Source organism: Athene noctua, chromosome 8 (genome assembly GCF_965140245.1).
Source record: "Athene noctua chromosome 8, bAthNoc1.hap1.1, whole genome shotgun sequence".
NCBI classification, from domain to species: domain Eukaryota; kingdom Metazoa; phylum Chordata; class Aves; order Strigiformes; family Strigidae; genus Athene; species Athene noctua.
The window spans coordinates 3606262-3625673 of record NC_134044.1 but is presented as its reverse complement, the minus strand read 5'-3'; the positions used below and the strand labels follow the sequence as shown (position 1 = coordinate 3625673).

The following is a 19412-nucleotide window of genomic DNA, read 5'->3' as shown; positions in this document are numbered from 1 at the left end:
GCTGCCACGTCCCTGACTGAGCTCTGTTACGCTCTGTGCCAGGCTGTGGTGTGGCTGGCGGAGCACACTGCCCTCTTTGTCCAGCTCTGCTCCAGCCTTTGCAGTGCACGTTGGGGTGATGGGAGCTCACTACCCTTTCTTCTGCATCTCCCATTGCTTTCAGCATCTTGACCAGATAAGGTTTTTGCTGCTCTCCTGATCTTTGCCATCTTTTCCTCACTTGTAGTCTGTGCCCATCATCTCTCACTCCCGCTGGCTGCTGAAGCAGGGGGAATTGCAGCAAATGAATGGTCCAAAGACATCACGAACGCTTCGCACTAAGAAACTCTTCCGAGAAATCTACTTGTTCCTTTTCAATGACCTACTGGTAATTTGCCGGCAGATTCCTGGGTGAGTGCAAAATTCGAGTAGTACATGGCACACATCGTTAGTCCCATTTGCCCCTGGGTTTATCCAAGCTGTGATGCTGTGCTGTCCCCCAGGCACTGGGAGGGCATCCTGGCCTGACCTGTACACGCCCCCAACAGTCACTGTGCCTTTGAGCCCAGTTGTCTCTTCATGGGTGGCACAGCTCTCTCCAGCTGAAAATTTATGGCAAACAGGACTTGAACAGATTCCGGGCCAGGTCCCCTGGCAGGGTAAGTGAGCATGTATCCACCAGTTCCTGCAGAGTGGCAGGGAGCTACATCAACTGGTGGGCTGACCCAGGAGGCCTGTCTTCCTGTCAAGAAGTGATTTTTGACTCATCACTCCCTGAAGAACAGCTCAGACTTAGTCACTTAAACAAACTTCTAAGAAAGCAGGCTAGAAAATTTGAGCAGCAGGGAGGGGTATAAATTTAAGCCCGAGGCTAGCCGTTATGTTTGACATGGTGTAACCTGCCTCAGGAGGACAATGTTATCATGCTTAGGACTACGTCTTGTGCAACTAGACACTAGTGAAATTCAGCAGCACGAACAGACGGATCCCAGAGAACAGCCCGTTCTTTGTAGCATTAACTAGACTCACCCATAGAGAGCATCTCGCTAGTCCAACGTTTTTAATAAACTTGTCGCCGCAGTGTCTGTATGCCTGGAAATATTTTGCTTCCGTGGCAGCTTGTATCCAGAAAACACAGAGGCGTTTTACAAATGGGAATGAATTAAGCCTCACAGTCCCCTTTGAAGGAGCACTGGCTGTGTTTTGTACACGGGGAGCTCAGACAGAGCAAGCAACTTATCTGTCCTAGGCCATGTGGGATGCCTAAGACAGAAAAAGGAGAGGGTCTCTTGCTCTGCAGTGGGTTTTCATAGCCACTCACTCATCCCTTCCCACAGCAGGACTTCTTTTGTCCTCCTGCCATGCAAGAGTTCCTGGTCTGTGTCCCCAGTAGAGTTCTGGGTGTCTCCTGAGATAACTGCAGTTTTTCCTAATCCTGTAACCTCTTCCAGGGACAAGTACCAAGTGTTTGACTCAGCTCCCCGGGGGCTTCTTCGGGTAGAGGAGTTAGAAGACCAGGGGCAGAGTTTGGCCAACGTCTTCATCTTGAGGCTGCTGGAGAACGCAGATGACCGGGAGGCCAGCTACATGCTGAAGGCATCATCCCAGTGAGTACAACCGTCACCCCACCAGCGCTGGGCACTGCTCCCTCCCCACGCCTCGCCTGCACGGGGCCGCCTCGCCGGGCTTGCTGGGCTCAGGCAGGCAAAGGGCCCACTGCTGCAGTGGGCTGGCCCCACGAACCTCTCTGCCCAGCATCGCTCTCCTGAGGCTGCCTTTGTCCTCTCCTGCGGAAAGGCACTAGGGAACTACGCAAGTTTCTCTCCTGTACAGTGTATTTGTAGTACCCGGGGTGGAAGATGGATGGGCACTTTGCTTTCTGGGACAGAGAGGGCAGAAGTCAGCCCTGGCACAGGAGTCTAAACTGATTTACAGCCCGCAGCATATTCAAGACAGTAAAAGCAAGTAGGACGCGCGCTGTGCGCACTCCAGCGGCTCAGCTGGCTCCCTCGCAAAGATCAAGGCCGCGCCTGACCAGCCCTGTGAAGCGAAGTGGCTCCTGCTTGTAGGCGAAGGTGGAGAAGAGGCCTCTTCCTCGGCGCCTTCCACAGCCGGTGTCTATCTTGTGCAGCCCTTCTGCTGCTCAGGGCCTCCTTGTCTCCCTGGATACAGGGTTTTTTTGGCTCACTGATTTTGCACTTCAGGCTCCAGCAAGCTCAGACTGGGCAAATGATTCAGCTGCGCCAACACAGACCTGATTGTTTTGGAGCTCAGGGCACGGCTTTCTCATTAACCCAGGCCTTACCAGGCCTGCGTCTTCTAGGCACAGTGTCTGTGCTATTGTAGGTGTATGTGTGCCCCCAACTGAACAGCTACTAGAGGTGATGTGCACCTCCAGGTTGATGTTACCTTGCTGTCAGTAAGCCAGCGCTCCACACCCACATCCCTTAATGGACCCCAGCCCCAGCTGGGACCCCGGGGATGCACCCTGACCCCCCAGCACAGTGCAGCACCCACTTCAGGAAGACAAGCCCCCAGCACAGCGAGCAACTGCGCCTTCTCCCCAGGCACGTGACTGCAGCTTTGCTGTACTGAAAATAGAGATGTCACTCATGGTATGCAGGGCAAACGCACGTTTGACGTCTATGAGACTGAGCTGTGCAGCGAACGATAAACCAGGCCAGGGTTTGCTTCAGCTCAGGGGAGGCAATTGTGGTTTTGTGCTTCTGCATCCTGTCCCATCTTCTAGATGGCCACAGCGAGTAAGTGATCCAGCACACGGCTTGCCAACAGGTATCGTGTGCTGAAATGTGATGTAGCAACTGCTAAAGGCTGCTGTTCCAGAGCTGGAGGGATGGTCGGGGCAGTACTGGGCACAAAATGGAAAACTGAAGAATTAGAAGAGATAAGTGGGTGCCAAACGGAGACTGCTGCATCTGTTGCACAGCTCTTGCAGCATTGCCCAGCTCTGAACCCATACGGCGATGACCACCAGCTTGGTGGCAGCTTACAGCTAGTGCACTGGGTGGGCTCTGCCAGGAGCTGGCAGCACATTTGGACACAGCTGGCTGCAGTGGCAGGACCCTGCGAGGAGCTGGGGGCTGTGGGTGGGACCCAGAGAGCCCTGCAAGGAGCTGTGCGCAAAGCCAACCTGCAGGTAGGGCCACAAGCACAGCAAGACCCTTGGTTTGATCTCTGTGTGCCAGCCCCGCAGTGCACAGGGCCCTCGTCTTGCATGTCTTCATGGCATGAGGGGCCACACTCGACCTGTAGCTGCAGGTGTGTTCACTGCTCCTTGGCATCGCGCTTCAGCCCTGAAGCACAAGGTATTCCCAGCCCCGCAGATCAACCTACTCGTCCTTCATGTCTCCCTTTTAGGCCTCCCTCCTCCCAGAAGACGCTCTGGTGGCTTTAGATATGTGTCAAGTTCAGGCTTTACCATCTGAGAAGGTAGAGAGTTGTGGCTCCCTCGGGGCCAGGAGCACATCTGGTCCTCCAGGCAGGACCTGGGGCCTGTGCAGATGAACAGCCCCATTTCCCGGTGGGGCTGAGGGAAGCCTCAGGGGAGCACCAGGCCTGTGGCTTCTCCAGCACCTGGGAAATCTTCACCCTCCTGCTGCAGGCCCAGGTTTTGCATAATGGCGTGCTGAATCTGGCGATGTGTTCACACAGGTCTCTCATCTGATGCCAGGCAAGCCATACCGCCAGTGTGCCGCAGCATTCGCCTGCAAGTGAATTAATCAGCTCTGCCCTTTAAATGTTCCCGCACAGCAGCTGCGAGAATAAATGGTTCTTCTAACTGCTTTTCTGTAGGAAAAACTGCTCCTATTGACCCAGCCCAGCCAGGAGCTGCCTTTGCTGGTTAGAGCTGAGAGGATGCCGGGCCCCTGCCCTGTTGCTGGCTCTCTGAAGCTGTGGTGCTCCCCAGAGGGGGATCCTGTTGCCTGTGGGGACAGCCAGCCTGTGGCCCTGCAGCAAGTCAGGCCTGTGCGGCAGGGCGCGGGGCACTGTGGCACGTGTGACATCCCAGCTGGTGTGTGTAAGAGGGTGGGTTAAGCATCGCCAGTGAGTCCAGGACCCCAGAGGGGCAGGGAGGAAAGGGCCATGAGAGGAGGGAATTAGGAGCCCAGGGCTGGCTGGACAGGAGAGCTGGGCTCACTACAACTGTCTCATGCTCACAGCCTCGGTTTGTCTCCCCTATCCAGGAGTGAAATGAAGCGCTGGATGATTTCACTAGCCCCGAACCGGAGAACCAAGTTTGTTTCATTTACATCCAGACTTGTTGGTAAGAGTCATAGCATGGGAGCCCGGAGCTCTTCACCCCTACCCCAGGGCACCTTATTCTGCCCTAATCTCAGTCCAGCCCCAGGCCTGGGGGCTTTGCTGAAGCTGAACCCTCTCCCTGGGCTCTGTATTTCCACCACTGATAACCCACTTGTCTCTTGGCCTGGCCCTGACCTTCCTCTCCTTCAACCTGGGCTGGGCTGCTCCCATGCTCTCCCTCCTGCCCAGGCACTGTGGGGGGCACTGTGGTGGCGATGTGCACCTGGCTGCCTTCCCCACTGCGATGCTCCTGTGGGTGGGGCTCCCCTTGGCCTCCGTGGGGTTTCTTACCAGACCAGAGGGACCATTCACAGAGCTCCTGGTGCTACAGCTGCCCAAGCCGTGCTGTCCTGCGGCATCTGTCCCAGTCCATCCCTCACTCTCTCCCTCTTCCCTGGCAGACTGCCCGCAGATCCAGTGCGTCCACCCGTACGTGGCCCAGCAGCCGGACGAGCTGTCCCTGGAACTGGCTGACGTCCTCAACATCCTGGACAAGACAGACGATGGTACGGGGAGGTGGGGGCTGAGCCAGGAGTTCCTGGGGGGAGGGTGGACTTTGCTCTGGGCAGGTGGCTGCCAGGCCCCTCTCACCAGGGAAAGACCCCAGCACTGGCATTGCAGCCGAGGGAGCTCACAGCAGGAGAGAGTTACTGCTGCCTCCTCATCCTCAGCAAATCCAGGCTGCCCAGAGCTGCAGCAGTGCTGGCACAGCCACCCTGGCACCAGCTGTGGGCCACGGCGGGGCTGGCACAGCCACGCTAGATGTAACCCAGGGCTGTTCTTACCTTGGTGATGCTTCACAGCCACCTGGTCCTGGTCCCTGGGGCACACTCATAGCTGGTGGATTCGGTCACATTGGGTCTCAGTTGGGGACCGCTCCTGTGGCATCAGGAGCAGCAGAGGGCTCTCAGTGGCAGCAGTGCCTGCTTTCTGCTGGCATCCCTTGAGCCAGGCGTCCAAACACAGTGCTGCTCAGGCCAGCGGGCTTCCTTGGCCAGATTTACAAACTGGGTCTGCTCCAGCACAGGCCTCTGAGCAGCTCCCGGAGGCACTGCCAGCTCCATAGGCCCCTTCCAGTGCAGCTGTCCCAGCACAGGAGCAAGGGCCAGTCCTTCCCCATTTATGCCTGTCTCTGTCTCTGCTCAGGCTGGATATTTGGGGAGCGTCTTCATGACCAGGAGAGGGGCTGGTTCCCCAGTTCTATGGGGGAGGAGATCCTGAATCCCAAAATCCGAGCCCAGAACTTGAAGGAGTGTTTCCGGGTGCACAAGTCGGATGATAGTCAGCGGAGGAAACTGGGCAGCAGAAATCGCCAATGACCACTGGTGTCCCCGAGCGCCTGGAGTGCCTCTGGGAGAGAGGCAGAGGATATAGGCTGTGGCGGTGCTGTGGGCCATGCTGCAGGACCTGGTGTGCCCGACCAGGCACATGCACTGCTGAACAGACTGAAGTTCCTGGGCTCCCCGCCATGCTTCCCGCAGCACTGATCCTTTCCTGGAGATCAGTGCTTCGAACTGGCTAAAATAACCCCTTTCCAGGTGTTCTGTAAAGCCCCAAAGAGCACGAGCCAAACGGACACAGCCCAAAAGCCACCAGGTGCCAGCAGCGGACCCCTGTTCCCCACAGACCTGCTAGCTGGGGCCACAAACGTCACTAAGCAATTTATGTCATCCAGTTTGAGCACTTACAGCTCATCACAACCTTTTGAGTTTGGGGCCCTTCTAAAGCAGCATCTTACAGAGGTAGAAACTGAAGCAGAGGGATTGTCTTGCCGCCTCTCATAGAGCCCGTTGGCACCAGGCTGGGACGAGCCCCAGGAACTCCACCTCCTCAGTTCTGCTGTGGCGCCACTGGGCCTGTTCCTGCGGGCAGCCCCTCCATCGGCTTCCAAACACTCTGAAACGCTCACTAGCCAGCCCTGCTCCATCAGCAGCCCAGCCTCGCCAGCCCTGACCCACGTCTCTGCTTGCCTGATGCCTTCGAAGCACGCTTGGGCCTTGCCCCACGGCTCACCCCCCCTTCCCCAGCCCGCACCCCTCCTCAGAGCCGCTGCCGAAGCCCGGGCCTCACAGCCTGTCCTGGTTGACCCGGCACTCGTGGTCTCCGCTACTCGCTGCTGCCGAGGCACAGAGCAGGGTGGCTGTGCCGGTGCCTCCCCGCACACCACCACACACCACAGGAGCACCAGCCGGCCCCCCCCCGCAGCAGGTGACTGACGTTACCCCAGGAGCTGTTGTCCCGCGCGCTGTGGGAGGCTCAGCGATTGCTGCCTGCATGCTTGTAACCCACAGCCCGCGCGCACGCGCTCCCTGTACAGGCTCACCGCCGTGTATATACGCAAATCCTTGGTCGCCAGCAGCGCCAGATCGTCACTCCTTCCAGCTGTAGCACTGAGCATTGCATGAAGCCCAGGGCACAGCACTGAGACCAGTCAGGGGACAGACCCACGGCACCGCCTGTTGTTTAACAGCTTGACTGTCCCACACGTGTCCCACACGTGGCTGCAGCCGAGGGCCTCTTGGCTACAGGCTAGTCCCACGCTGTGGCCAGTGTCCATCAGGGAAATCAATTATTTGGAATCTTTCTGTAACTGCAAAGGAGAGTCTTGCAGGTGCTGTGGCCTGTGCTGCTGTACACTCTGGCAGTGCCACGGTTGTGCTTGGAAAGGGGATGGAGAGCAGGTGCCTGCCAGCAGAGCCCCACATGCAGAGCAGAGGAGCACAGACACACCGACGGCAGTGGGGGCAGGCAGCAGGACACCAGGGAGCTGCTGGAGGGGGGCTCTGGAGCTGGGCTTTGGGGCATCTGGTGCCCAGGTTATGCGCTGGGTGTGTGGCCGGACCCTGCTGAGGGAGGCCAGGACTGTCCTCGGGGCAGGGGCGGTCTGCAGCCACCCCCAGCAACAAACTGGTGGGAACCACAGCAACAAAGGGGGTTGCCTGCCCAGGCCTAGCTCAGTACCACCATGTTAGCATGTTGCAACAGCCAGCAGGGCTGTGCCTGCCCTGGCTGCCTGTAGCGCCCCTGAGAGAGGGTCCCTGGGCAGCTCACACCAGCCAGAGGCTCCCAGCCCCTTGCCACTACCCAGTCCATAGCTGGGGGCCAGGAAGGGACCCCAGCCTCCAGTCTGCTGCTTCAAGTTCATTTAATGGGGAGAGCCCAAGTCTGATCTCCCCAGCAGCACCCCACAGTCAGCTCTGAGTACAACCAAACCTCCAGCTCAAGGTCCAAACCTTGCAGCAGCCAAAAAGTCTCTCTAGTGAAACCCAGATAAGCTCCTGCTCTAGGATGTCCTTAAAATTACCTGAAAAATCACCACATCCCAGCTTCTGAGCCCAGCGCCAGCCCAGCCCAGCCACTACAGCCCCCCCCACACGCCTGGGATGCTTCCTGTAGCCCAGAAATGCCCCCTTACCCCTCAGGAACAGCTTTCACTAGTGGAGGGGCTGACCCAGGTTGCTGGTTCCTCACCGCATTCTGGGAGGACAGGGGCCCAGGGCTACCGTGCGCTGACCCTCGACCCACTGCCAATCCCTAGGACTCGTTCTGGCCCCTCTCACTCTGGTGTGACTTTTTAGGACTCCAAACCCTAGGCAAAGGCCAGGCTGGTTTCAGGCACCAAGTGGCATCCAGTGTTACTTCCTCAGACCCAGCCCTGCACGCCTCCATTTCAGTGGTCTCCAGTGTTGTACAGGGCCAGGCCTGGGGCTCACAAGCACGGGCTGGAGCCCCCCTGGCCCCCACCGGGCTGCCTCGGCAAACTGAGGGGAACTTCTCGTTGTCTCGTTTTTCCGTGTGATGAAATATAGCTGAGCGAGCCAGCGCCAAAGCCACACACGCGTCGTCTTCTTCCCCCCACTCAGACCGCTCGCCTCCTCCCCCATCCCCTCCTGTGCAAATGGCCCAAAGGCAGAGGGTGGAAGCAGGGTCAAAGATCAGTGCGGGCTGGGGTGAGACCAGGGAAGTGTCACCCTTCCAGGGTGAGACCCAGGAAGACAGGGTGCTGTACACCAAGGGAAGAACCCTCCCCAAGGAGAGTTGTGCAGGGTGGTGCCCAACAACCATTACTGCCACCCAGCCTACACCCAGAGAGCAGCTGCCAGTGCAAAAGCCCTCAATGGGGCAGGGCCCTCCCAACTTGGGGGGACACTGGCTGCTGCAGATGAGCCTCCTGGGTCTCGGCCCCTCCAGCAGATCCGCCCACCAAGAGCAAAGAGCACTTTGGGGCACAGCTTTGTTGTCCAGTGCACAGGCTCGAGTGCCCTTTGCCAGCTTCTCCCCCCGGGGCCTGAGCAGGAGCAGTTGAGGGCAAGAAAAAGCCTGGTTGTGTTACTGAAAAAATCTTTTATTGAGTTCAGGAGGCCGAGAACTTTCTCAGCGTGATGACAACCAAGGCCACAAGCACAGATGTACCCAGGAGGGAGGCGATGACGATGGCTCCAATAGCTCCGGGCCCCAGCGAGCCTGCAGGGACAGACAACAAGATGGCAATAGGTCAGCAGAGGCAGGGGGCCCAGGCAGGAAGGGCTCTGGGGGTCACCCCCACGCCCAGCATGTCCTCAGCCATCAGACCAAGCTCCTGGCCCAGAGCTGCTCACAGTGGTCACGGTGGCCCTGTTCCCACAGCCCCACACAGCCCAGGTGTGATCCTGCACCCCAGCAGCATCAAGCCCTTGGGCAGGGGCTGAGGCCAGCCCCTGCCTCCTCAGGCAGCTCCTGGTGACAAGGACAGCTGCCACAAAGCAGGTCTTCAGCACTCAGCTTTACCAGAGTTGCTTGACCTGTTGCAGAGCTGCTTCACAACAGGCGTTCACTGTAGTTCAGGAGCCAGGAAAGGTGTTCACACTCCCTGAAGAGCCCTGCCTGTGCCCAGGGCACTTTCCACAGGTTCCTGCTGTGGTCAGGTCAGACCCAGGACAGGAAAAAAAGTCCCTGGCAGCTGCTCCGGGAGTGGCGCGCACACAGCAGCAGAGGCTTTTGGGCAGGGAAATCTCCCTGAACAGGCATACAGGTGCTCTCCCCCACCAGCAGCGTGGTTGGGGACAGGCCTCCACCTCCCAGGAGGTGACAGGGCCACAGCGAGGACGTCCCAAGGTGCTGGGGGAGCGACCCGTGGGCAGCCCGTCACGTACCGTCCCCGGCATCCAGGCGGTGCAGGTGGGTGGTGTCCTCGGGCTCCAGCTCGGAGGTGTACGGGGGGAAGGCGGTGGCATCTGAGAGCCGGGCTGTGGTGGTGGCAGCGTCGAAGGGGCCGGCTCCAGAGGGCAGCTCCGGGGGCTCGTTCCAGAGGGTGGGGACTGGGCCCTGGGGGTACTCTGCTGGGAGACAAGCACCCAAAGTCACTCACAGTCATAGGTGGCCCCAGCCAGGCTGCTGGTGACAGCAGCAGCTCAGGACAGCCACAGCTCAGCACCTGGCGAGTGCCCCGGGGTGGATGGAGGGTGACCCCAGGGCTGAGAAACCCAGCGGGGCAGAGCCCTCCTCCGCAGAACAGCAGCACCCAGAGCAGCCCAAGGCAATGCCCATGCTCCAGGATGAAACCACGTTGCCACACGTTTTTGTGGCAGCCTGGTGTACATGCAGCACACACAGGACAACAGCGAGCTGCCCACAACCGTGCAACCTCTGCTTGTGCACAAACAAGCCCTGCGTGAACATCTGCAGCTGGTTTGGCTCACGGATGCCCATGGCACTGGGCTGGGAGGGGCTGTCGCACTCCTGCAACATGCAAAGGCCACCTGCGCTGGCCAAATTCACAGCATCTCAGGGCCTCTCTGTCCTGCCCCACCAGCCTATGCAACAGAGGATGCCAGAGGGGCTGGCACTGCACAGGATGCGGCTCCCCTAGACAGGAGCCCCAGCCCTGCCTCTGCCCACCTCTGCACTGTGCCGGGGGGGATGAACTGGGCCAGGCCCTCTTTGATGTTACCCTTCACCTTCTGTTCTTTCTTCCTGCTGTGGGGTCAGGGGCCAAACCAGAGAGCCCTCCCTGTCTGCGTGTGGCTGAGCAGAGCGCTCCCTGTCAATGCCCGGCTTGTTCGGGTGGGCCCCGGCAGGAGCGGGAGACATTCCACAGCTCCCTGCCGAAACCGCTGGGAATGTTGCACTGGAATGGGGAAAAAAAAGGGAGGGGCAGAAAAGTAACAGCAGCCAGTGCCAGGGCCCACCTGAATGGACACGATGGTTATCGGTGCTGGGAACGAGGGCATCAGAGGGGCCGGAGCAAGCCTGTGCGCTGTGGGGCAAGCACAGAGGCATCCCCCGGCACCCCACGTCTCTCGGTGTACCAGGGGCACTCAGAGGCTTGTCCCAGGCTCTCCCAGGCCCAGCTAGAGAGGCGCCAGCCCCAGCTTGGAGCCCTCCTTGCCTTGCACGGGACAGCGAGCTGAAGGATTGGCGCTAACAGGCTCCAACACGCTCTGTTCTCCCATAGGAGCCCTACTTTGAAAGAACAGGAGGACCAACACCAAAACGCTCACCTCTGCTGCCTGTGCAAACCCAGTGACAGGACTTAGGCAGGGCTCACAGCAGAGTAGCTCCCACCATCCCCAGAGCTATTCAAGGCTGCCCACAGGCCTGGGAACACAACAGGGTTCCACGCTAGTTTTGGAAGGTCCCTTCCACAGCTATAAAAGCTACAGGATTTTAAGCAAGACAGCTGACTGGTTTAACTCTGGCCCAAGAAGCAATGACAGAGACAAGTAAGCCCTTGGCTTGAGGCTGGTGCCAGCTAAGCTGGACAGCGACACTAGCACCCTCCGGCTGGCTGAGCCCCCTGGGGAGGAGCTGAGGGCACCAGCGGATACCACGTCCTCACACTTGGTCCATCTGCGGCCACTGCATCAGAGGTGGCATCTTGGGCACCTGCTACGAGCACACAAGAGGTTTGTACTCCATGAGGGCACCCCAGAAACACCCGAGTCCCTTGCAGGGCCCTTCCCAACCTGTCCTGCAAAACAAGCCAGCAGAGCTGGAGACTCCCAGCCCATCCAGAGGCTCTTCCAGGAAGTGCCATTTCCAGGGGACCTCTCTTCCCTAAATCCTGTGGTTTAGCTACCAGAGGACAGATCAGGAGGAAATACACAATTTAGTGGGTAAATGTAGTTAAAACAACAGGGAAAGGAACCAAGCAGAGCTGGAGCTACTTAGTTAGCAAGGGTGGCATGGGGAAGCTGTTGGTTTAGGCACCGACCAAACGTTCCTAAGGCTTTTAAACTCCAGGCTGCTTTTGCAAGGGGAGAAACTTTGCACAGAAGAGCTACACTCCAGCTACGACCTTCCTGACTGTGTCAACACCACCGGAACCAGCACCGACACTGCAGCCATTCCCATCTGGCAAGGGAACACCGTGCTGAGAGGACATCATTGTTGCATTTCCCAATAATGTTTTTCCCTCTAAGGCCAGAAGAGCTGGGTGTACCCCCCTGCATCTGACCGGGAGAAAGGCCTTAGCCCAGATGATCTGCAACAGATGCAGGCACTGTCCAGGGGGGCTGTAGGACCTGGATAGGGTCTTCCCCACTCTCTGTTTTCAAAGAGACAAGAAGGCAGCACTACCCCTTCCGACTGTAGCGCAGAGGCTCTTTTTCTAGCCATGCCCACAGGTCCCAGAAAGTCTCTCCTGTCCCTGGTGCCTCTAATTCCTAAAAAATTTACTTCCACTTTCTGTAAGCGGGGGACAAAGCTTATTTTCAATAGCCAAGTAAAAAGGAAATGGTCTAATTTGTTTATGATCTCAGTGATTTTTAAGACCTGGATAGAGTCCTGGAGGGCCTCTGGATATATATTTTGTTAAATCCCCTCATCTGATTAAAACATGCTCTCAGCTCACCCTCACAGAAAGGGCAGAGTGTGCTACACATGCGTTTTCTGTCCCGAGTTCTTGCGGTTTTACCTAAACGGCGCTTCAACCAAGGGAAACACAACTCCTTTCAGTCGGGTCTAGTGCCTCACTAACAGGAGCTGGCAGCTCAGAAGCAGCAGCAGAGCTGTGCACACGCATAAAGTGGAATACCTGCATCTGAACATCACCAAGAGCCAGAGCTCACGGCTGCACCTTCTCTTTGGCTCCTGCCCCTCGATGCTGCTAGAACAGATGCCAGGAGCCCTGCAGCAGGCACACGGGGTGGGGGAACACAAAACCAAACGCAAGCACCGTCCCCAGCAAAAGCTGCCAGCGGGCAGGTCTCTCCAGAGCAAACTGCTGCAGCCTGGGAGAGTGCCCGTTTGTAACCTGCACTCTTCTTTCCAAGACTTCCCTTTGATTTTCCCTCCTAAACTAACAGCTCATGCCCTCACATGCCTCCATTCTTGCCTATTTGAGAAGCCCAACCACCCATCCATCTTTTTCCAAGCATCCACTGGGTTTCTTTAACAATCAAGTTCCACCTGCTCCCCTCCGCAGCTCCCCGACAGTCCCAGTGAGCGTCGGCCTTGCTGCCACCGGCTGAGAGCAGCAGATCTCTAATGGAGCAGCACTGAATGCCCCACTCCCATTTCAATCCTCTGGTAAAAGCAAGGAAGGTGAGGGGGAAGGACAGAGCTTGGGTTAGGTGCCAAAAACCACTACACACACACTTAAGGTCTTGCATATCTCCAAGCAAGACCTGAGCACCTCTTCCAGTCACCTATTGGATACACTCTGACTGGACAGGCTCCAAGTACAGGTGTAGGACCTGACTCAAAAGGTTCAGGTCTCTGCTCTGCTGCTGTTTACTGTGAGCACTGTGAACCCCTCTCCCTCCTGGGCTGTTTTGCCATGCATGAGCATGAGACCAGGACGCTAAGTACAAGAGAAGGAGTACCAGAGCAGCCAGGCCTGCCCACCCACACGGTCACTGTCACCCTGACTGCAGTCCATGTTCCTGAACAAACACCACCGAGTGACAGCTCCAGACCTGCGACAGCCTGTCACAGGGAAAGGGCAAGTTATGAGGGACCTCCATGGCCCTGGGGCAGGGCATGGCCTTTGTTACTTGTGCAAAAAATGCCAACACACTGCAGTCTCAAGTGTGTAGGTGCAATTGAGGGCTGGAAAGTAAATATCAAAGGCAAGGTAGCACATGGTTTTCCTGTTCACCCAAGACCTTCGTACAAACTACCAAGAAACACTCTCAAAACACATCATCCATCACAAGGCCAGATATCCAATGCCTGGGTGAGTGCCATGCATTAGCTGTGCTGGCATCAGCCTTAGGACCAGTCCTATCTCTAGGAAAGCACACCTGGAGCACTGGCGTGGTTTGCCTGCCCCAGAGCGATGCCACAGAAGCAGCAGTAGGCACAGGGAGGGGCCACCGACACACATGGGTCACCCCACCACTGCTGAGGCTTTGTGCCTCAGTGCCAGGTGCTCCAAAGGGAGAGAAACCTTGACCCCACAGCACGAAGAAGCTCTCCCCCAGCACTAGCCCTGTTTGAGCTCTAGAGCACAGACTGAGGACAAGTGTTGCTCCACAACCAGCAAAACCCACCTGGTAAAAAATAGAGTTTGAGAACACTTAAGAGGAAGCCATGGAACAGGCTTATTAGGGTTTTAGTGGGCAGAGATGGAGCCTGGAAAAAATGGACTAAAAGTATTCCAGTGTTTTGCAGCAGGTCAGATGGAGGATGACACCTCTTCCTCCCATGTGTCGACACTAAAAATTTCCTTATTTTAGGGAATTATCCATCCTGCACAGGTCTTCTCTATCTCTCCAGCACAGGTTTGTTACTTTCTTCCCTTTTCCTGGCCTCAGCTGTATCAGAGTTACTAAATGACAAAGAAATACACTGAGTTTCCTGAATGATTTGGGAACCCAGCAGGACTTCAGCTACACAGGCTGCAGTGAGCTCTAGGAGGATAATGCCAAAGGCAACTTGATGAAACTGCTATTTCCATGCTCGGTGAAAAGGTGGGGTGAACTACCAGCACAGTGACATGGTAGCCAGTGCCCCAGATACTTGGTGGCTGAAAGATAAGACTAGAAGAGTCTCCACAAGTGATAGCTCTTGAGGAAGCCATCAAAACTGCAGGGTCCTTCAAGATACCCCCAAACCACCAGAGCCTCCCACAGGCAGACTGCAAGGCCTCGAGGCAGGCAGATGTGGTCACCTAACACCTTCATCCCCAGAGATGACTCACCAGTGAGCACCACTCTTCCTCATACAAGCTGGTTTCAGCACCTTATCATCCTCCCTCTCCACCTCCAACCCAGTAACCTCAATTGGGAGCTAATACTAGTGTCAGTCATTGTAAGGAGTGTTGGTGCAGAGCAAGGTGGAGTAAACGTCTATAAGGACTTGCCCTGGATCTCAACAGACCTGTGGAACAACTGCATCTTTTTAAGAAATTTGCCTGATAGAACATTTAGTACTTCTCACATTCTAGTACTTGGAACTTTAAAAGCCTGCTTATAATCTTTTATTCTTCTATTGTTAAGAATGAAGATACAACAGAGTTGCTACAGAAAGATGTCCTTGGACAAGGTCTTCTCCTGTAGTTTCTTCTTTAGCACAACATGTCCTGCTCTGCTGCTTTTTTCCCCCCCTATATGCACTCTGACATGCTACTGCAGTACAATGTATTTCCACATTAACTCAAAATGAGGAAATTTGTAAGTCCACAGTGGACTTTAGATAGTAAATATATACATGATTCAGAAGCCAAGGCCTTGCAAAGGCTTTTTACTAACTTACATCTCACTTGCAGCTCTGAATCCATTATATGAGTTAAAACTGGTTTTGCTGATAGAAAAGAATGAAAATCAGCTCTCCACAACCCTCCTGTGCTCTAGGCCTACGTGCCACTTGGGTTTGGAGAAAGCAGGAGCGGAGAAGATTTGGGTGTGCAGAAAGTCCTTGAACTGGCTCTGCTTCCTGTTGCACCTAGATGATGTGGACAAAGAGGTTAAAGACTCAGTTGGTTGTTTCCCCATCTTTGATAAATGGGATAAAGAGCTCAGTAACTTGGAGGAGAAATTCACGCTTTCTCCCACCGCAGAGCCCTGACCATGCTGTCCAGGAAACCAGACTGGCTGGGCAAGAAGCCAGATCAAGGTACAGAGCCCACCAGCATCCCAAAAGCACTCCGACTGTCACACCCAGATGGGAACTTCAGTTGCCAGTGAGATCCTTCACGTCTGGCTGAACTCCTGAGCACCTACCCAAGGCTTTGGGTACCAGGTAGCTCCAAGTCCCCACTGTCATAAAATTAAATCCAGCGAGGAAGGGAAGACTCACTGTGGACTTTGGGTCTGCATGGCTGTCACCAGCCACAGCCCCCTCCGAGGCAGAGTCCATCCCTGCCCCTCCCAGAGGGCTTTGCTACGGCAAGTACGAGGTGCTGAGACGGGAGGGCAGGGGCTGGGTGAACTCCGAGGCCAGCAACAGGCTGTCCAGCCCCAGGTAGCCACAGTGGGCACAGGGCCAGGGCGGGGATGAAAAGAGGCCTTCATGGGGAGCACAAAGGGCAGCCTGTGATGGGCGAGCGCCGGGAACTTGAGCGTGGAGCAGCGTGGAGCGCTGCGGTTCTGATGAATGTTAAATAAACTTGTTTACAGAAAGGCAGGGCTGCATGTGTATGCGTGGAGGCCAGAGGGCTGTCCGCGTGCCCTTCCCTTCTTTGTCTGCACAAGGCAGGAAATTTCCTTTTCTAATGGGGTGAAAAGCAGAGAAAGTTCCACTGTGCACTAAAAGCCCCTGTGCTGGGGGTAGGTAACTCTCCACTCCTAAAGCAGCAGGAAATGGCCCTGCTCCTGGGATGGCTCACCATGCCAGCTGCTCCCCTCACGTCCTGCCTGGAGACAGCGGAGAACAAACTTCTTAGCAGCCTCAAGCCTCTAAACTGCCACAGAGAACACGGAGTCTCTCCTACACCCCAGGATCCAAATGTTGCTTTCAGCAGTACAAAGCTTTTCAAGAGCTACTGGCCTCACGACACGAGCACAACTCACCCACTAAAGGCACCAAGTGAGCTTGGGAGTATTTCACAGGAGCAAAGGGACACAGGGAGGCAGCGACAGGTACAAACCGCAGCTGCAACACTGAGCCGACAGTAACACAAGAAAGTTGGCAAGGCAGGGGGCAGGGCAAATATGCAGCAAATACTGGAAACTTACAATAGTGCAAAAGAAATTCTAGCTCGGAGAGGAAGCAGATTAAATTTTCACTGGAAATTAATCACTTTCTGCAGTGTGAAACACTGTTAACAGTTAAGAAAAGACCTTACCTGGTTTTGGGGAAGAGCACTGCCACTGCTTCTGGGAGCACGAGCAAGCTACAAACTGAAACTGGGCTTAAGCGATTAATGTTCCACTATACAGAAATCAAAGCTCAGGGTTTGAGAGGAAAATATTCACTTTTTTAGTGCTCATTTCTTAGTTACTTTAAAGGTTTCCCAGCAAGAAGGTGTCCTACAAGAGGAGGATCTGCATGGGAAATACCAGCTACAATAATTCTGTTCTTGCACCCAGAGATCCAGCTGGGCAAAGTGATAAATTCCTCTACCCGTATGAAAGCTCCTTTAAAAAGAAATAATTTCATCTGCCAGACAGCTGGCCAGGATCTCCCTGCTAGGCAAGATGCTCCAAACAAAGTGGGGGGGGAACCTGTGATCCAGCCTTGCTCCAGGTCTTAGAAGGCAGGACAGGAATCCAGCAAAACTAGTGCTGTGTTCTTGCCTATTACCTTGGACTAAGCCATCTCTTCAGCCTCGCCTCCACTTAAAGGAAGAGGCTTTGAGGGAAGCAGTTCCCCAGAGGAGTGTCCACTTGTACGCCCAGACCCCATCTATGGGGTCGGTTTGGAAAGCAGCTTCCCCTCATTTGCAAAACCCACCTCAGACCAGACGGCCTCTGAAGCTGACTGTGCCCTCAGGTCCCCTCAACTGGCACAGTGGTGGCTAAAGGCAGGAGCAGGTAAGGCTGAAATTACCAACCATCTACTTAAAAAACAGCGCCTCACAGAACAGGTGTCTCACCTATTCCTATTCCCATCCCCTCACTGAACTCCAGTCAGAACCACGTACCTCCAGCGCTGCCGCCTGCTGCAATGCACCCAGCTCTGGACAAACTCCGTTTAGACGCACACCTCGGCTTTCGACCGAGCTGAATGTTTTCACAGACACTGTTGTGCTTCTGCTTACAGCTGTGAAGGGCTCAGCTGCAGCAGAAAGCATAGAAGGAACCAGAAATTGGCACACATGCTTCAGCCAGAGAAAAATGTTTCTTTTCATGATCGTTAAATGTCTTGCTGCTATTAAAACTGAGAGATAGCCTTGTCCTGTCAGCTGCTGACAGCACTCCATCTACTGCTGACTGATCTGTCTACTGATCTACAGCCACTCATGCTACTGCTGTTCTACTTAGAAAAAGTTACAAAGGACTTCCTTCATTTCCCCCAAGAGAAACCTTGTCTCAGGATGGAGACTATATTCTTACCACCAGCCACTGATTCCAAAGCTAGTTTCCATTAATCAATTATAATTCAAGAAACACTTACAGAAGTATTTAGGGGAAGGAGAAGAAGTATACAAGGAGGAGGAAAGAGAGAGGCAGGTTAGGAAAAGATGTCCCATGCCTCTCGGCTTTAAATGCAAACAAAGCTCCTTACCTGCCAGCACAGCAGGGACGAGGATGCCGCACAGCATTAGCAGGATCAGGCGAAGGACTCTGTGGTAGGGCATGGCTTCCCTCAGGAAAAGCGTTGGCAGAAATTCCTAAAACTCTTCAAAGTATTAAACAATTTGGAAATTTCACTGGTATAATAAAAATTTTGTCCAGTCAGGTCACAATAAAAAAAATTTCCTTCACAACAGCAAGTGGATAGACAGAGTGCAAAGCCGAGCGGAGTCTCACACTCTGACTTCCAGAGCACACCTCCTGCTGAAGACAGCTCCACCCTCTCAAATTTGTACCTAACACCCCATAGGCAGCCAAGCCGTTAGGCATCCGTCACCCTGGCAGGCCAGTGCACACACGAACAGTTGTTGGCAAGCCCTTCCCAGAGGACGTGGGGATGCTCCTGGAATGCCTCCCCTCCAGCCAGCCATCCCGCGGCACGGGAAGGAACACAGGAGCCATTGGGGCAGCCAACCCTGAAACCAAGCAGAGCGCTCAAGGGCTTTGCTCCCTCCTCAGGGTGCAGGGCAGCGGTGGCCTTCCCAGGGCGGGCACAGCAAACAAGGGCCTCAATCTGCTGAAGCTAAAATGCTCTGATTCAGAGCCAGAGCAGCTCCGTGACATCCTTGTTTTCTGGGTGTAATACTTACAGAGGTGGACTAGAAGCTGTGTGTGGTCTCTGCTGGCAGAAGTGCCTGTTAAAATCTGGTAAATCTTCCAGGAGAGTCGCCTTTGCCAGGCAAGGCCAGCATCCTCCTCGGGTCTGAGCTGCACAGACACTACCTCCTCCTGCAACCCTCTGCTTTCTCCCGCCCCTCCCAGTGGGCTTGTGAAAAGTTCACAGCAGAGGAAACTCAGGTTTGTTTCAAGTCACATTTGCACCGATGGAGACTTGGGAACAGAAGTCGTGTATGAAGAGGGGAACACTCCAGCTTATTGTCAGAGGACAGAAGAATTTCATTAGGATTTTAAGGTGATATGAGGATGAAATACTGCAGCTTCCGTTCAGAAAAAGATGTGACGAAGTACATGAACACCCCCAATGTCAGTTCTTTATGCACTGAAAATATGACACAAGTAGTTTTGTCTTAGATTTCAAACCCAGATTTTTCTGCTAAGAGATCTCTTTGCTTTTTGGCTTTCTCTGACAGGCAGCCACATATCCATTTTGCTCGACACAGTTTTTTGCAAAAGTGCCTGGCTGCGAGTGGAAGCAGGAAAAACAAAGAGGACTAAGCACTGCCCCTGCCATGAAATGAGAAGTTAGGAAGTAACCTGGTGAAACATGCTCAAAAGAAACCTCAGACATTTCTTAGCATCAAATTCAACATCATCTGTCACACTTGGATCAAAGCCCCATCAGCTTTCCAGGTTCACGTTCTGTCTGAAAAGGAGCTGGTGCATAAATATATCTCCAGCAGCAGATACAAAGCTCGAGCTATTTTTCCCATCCCCACTGATCCAAATGACCTTTGCTGCAGAAACAGGCCGTTTGTCACAGAAGGTGACAGG

At 55.0% G+C, this 19412-nt stretch overlaps 2 protein-coding genes across 3 annotated transcripts in view; one reads left to right on the top strand and one right to left on the bottom strand.

Moving 5' to 3' along the window:
* NGEF (neuronal guanine nucleotide exchange factor) overlaps positions 1-8149 on the top strand; it is a 41419-nt gene extending 33270 nt beyond the window's left edge. The window contains exons 11-15 of one of the 2 annotated variants that reach the window (XM_074911778.1): positions 227-390; positions 1431-1586; positions 4185-4264; positions 4704-4808; positions 5449-8149. In XM_074911778.1, the coding sequence (XP_074767879.1) occupies positions 227-390; positions 1431-1586; positions 4185-4264; positions 4704-4808; positions 5449-5621 (678 nt within the window). In that variant the 3' untranslated portion in view covers positions 5622-8149. The remainder of the gene's footprint in view (positions 1-226; positions 391-1430; positions 1587-4184; positions 4265-4703; positions 4809-5448) is intronic. The other variant, XM_074911779.1, reaches the window with a different exon arrangement.
* Positions 8150-8528: 379 nt separating this feature from the next.
* SNORC (secondary ossification center associated regulator of chondrocyte maturation) lies at positions 8529-18665 on the bottom strand. Its single transcript, XM_074911786.1, has 4 exons — positions 18551-18665; positions 17893-18006; positions 9435-9620; positions 8529-8766 (listed from the first exon to the last, which is right to left on the bottom strand). The coding sequence occupies exons 2-4, from the start codon at positions 17963-17965 to the stop codon at positions 8657-8659; spliced, it is 369 nt and encodes a 122-aa protein (XP_074767887.1). The 5' UTR covers positions 17966-18006; positions 18551-18665; the 3' UTR covers positions 8529-8656.
* Between the last annotated feature and the right edge of the window lie 747 nt (positions 18666-19412).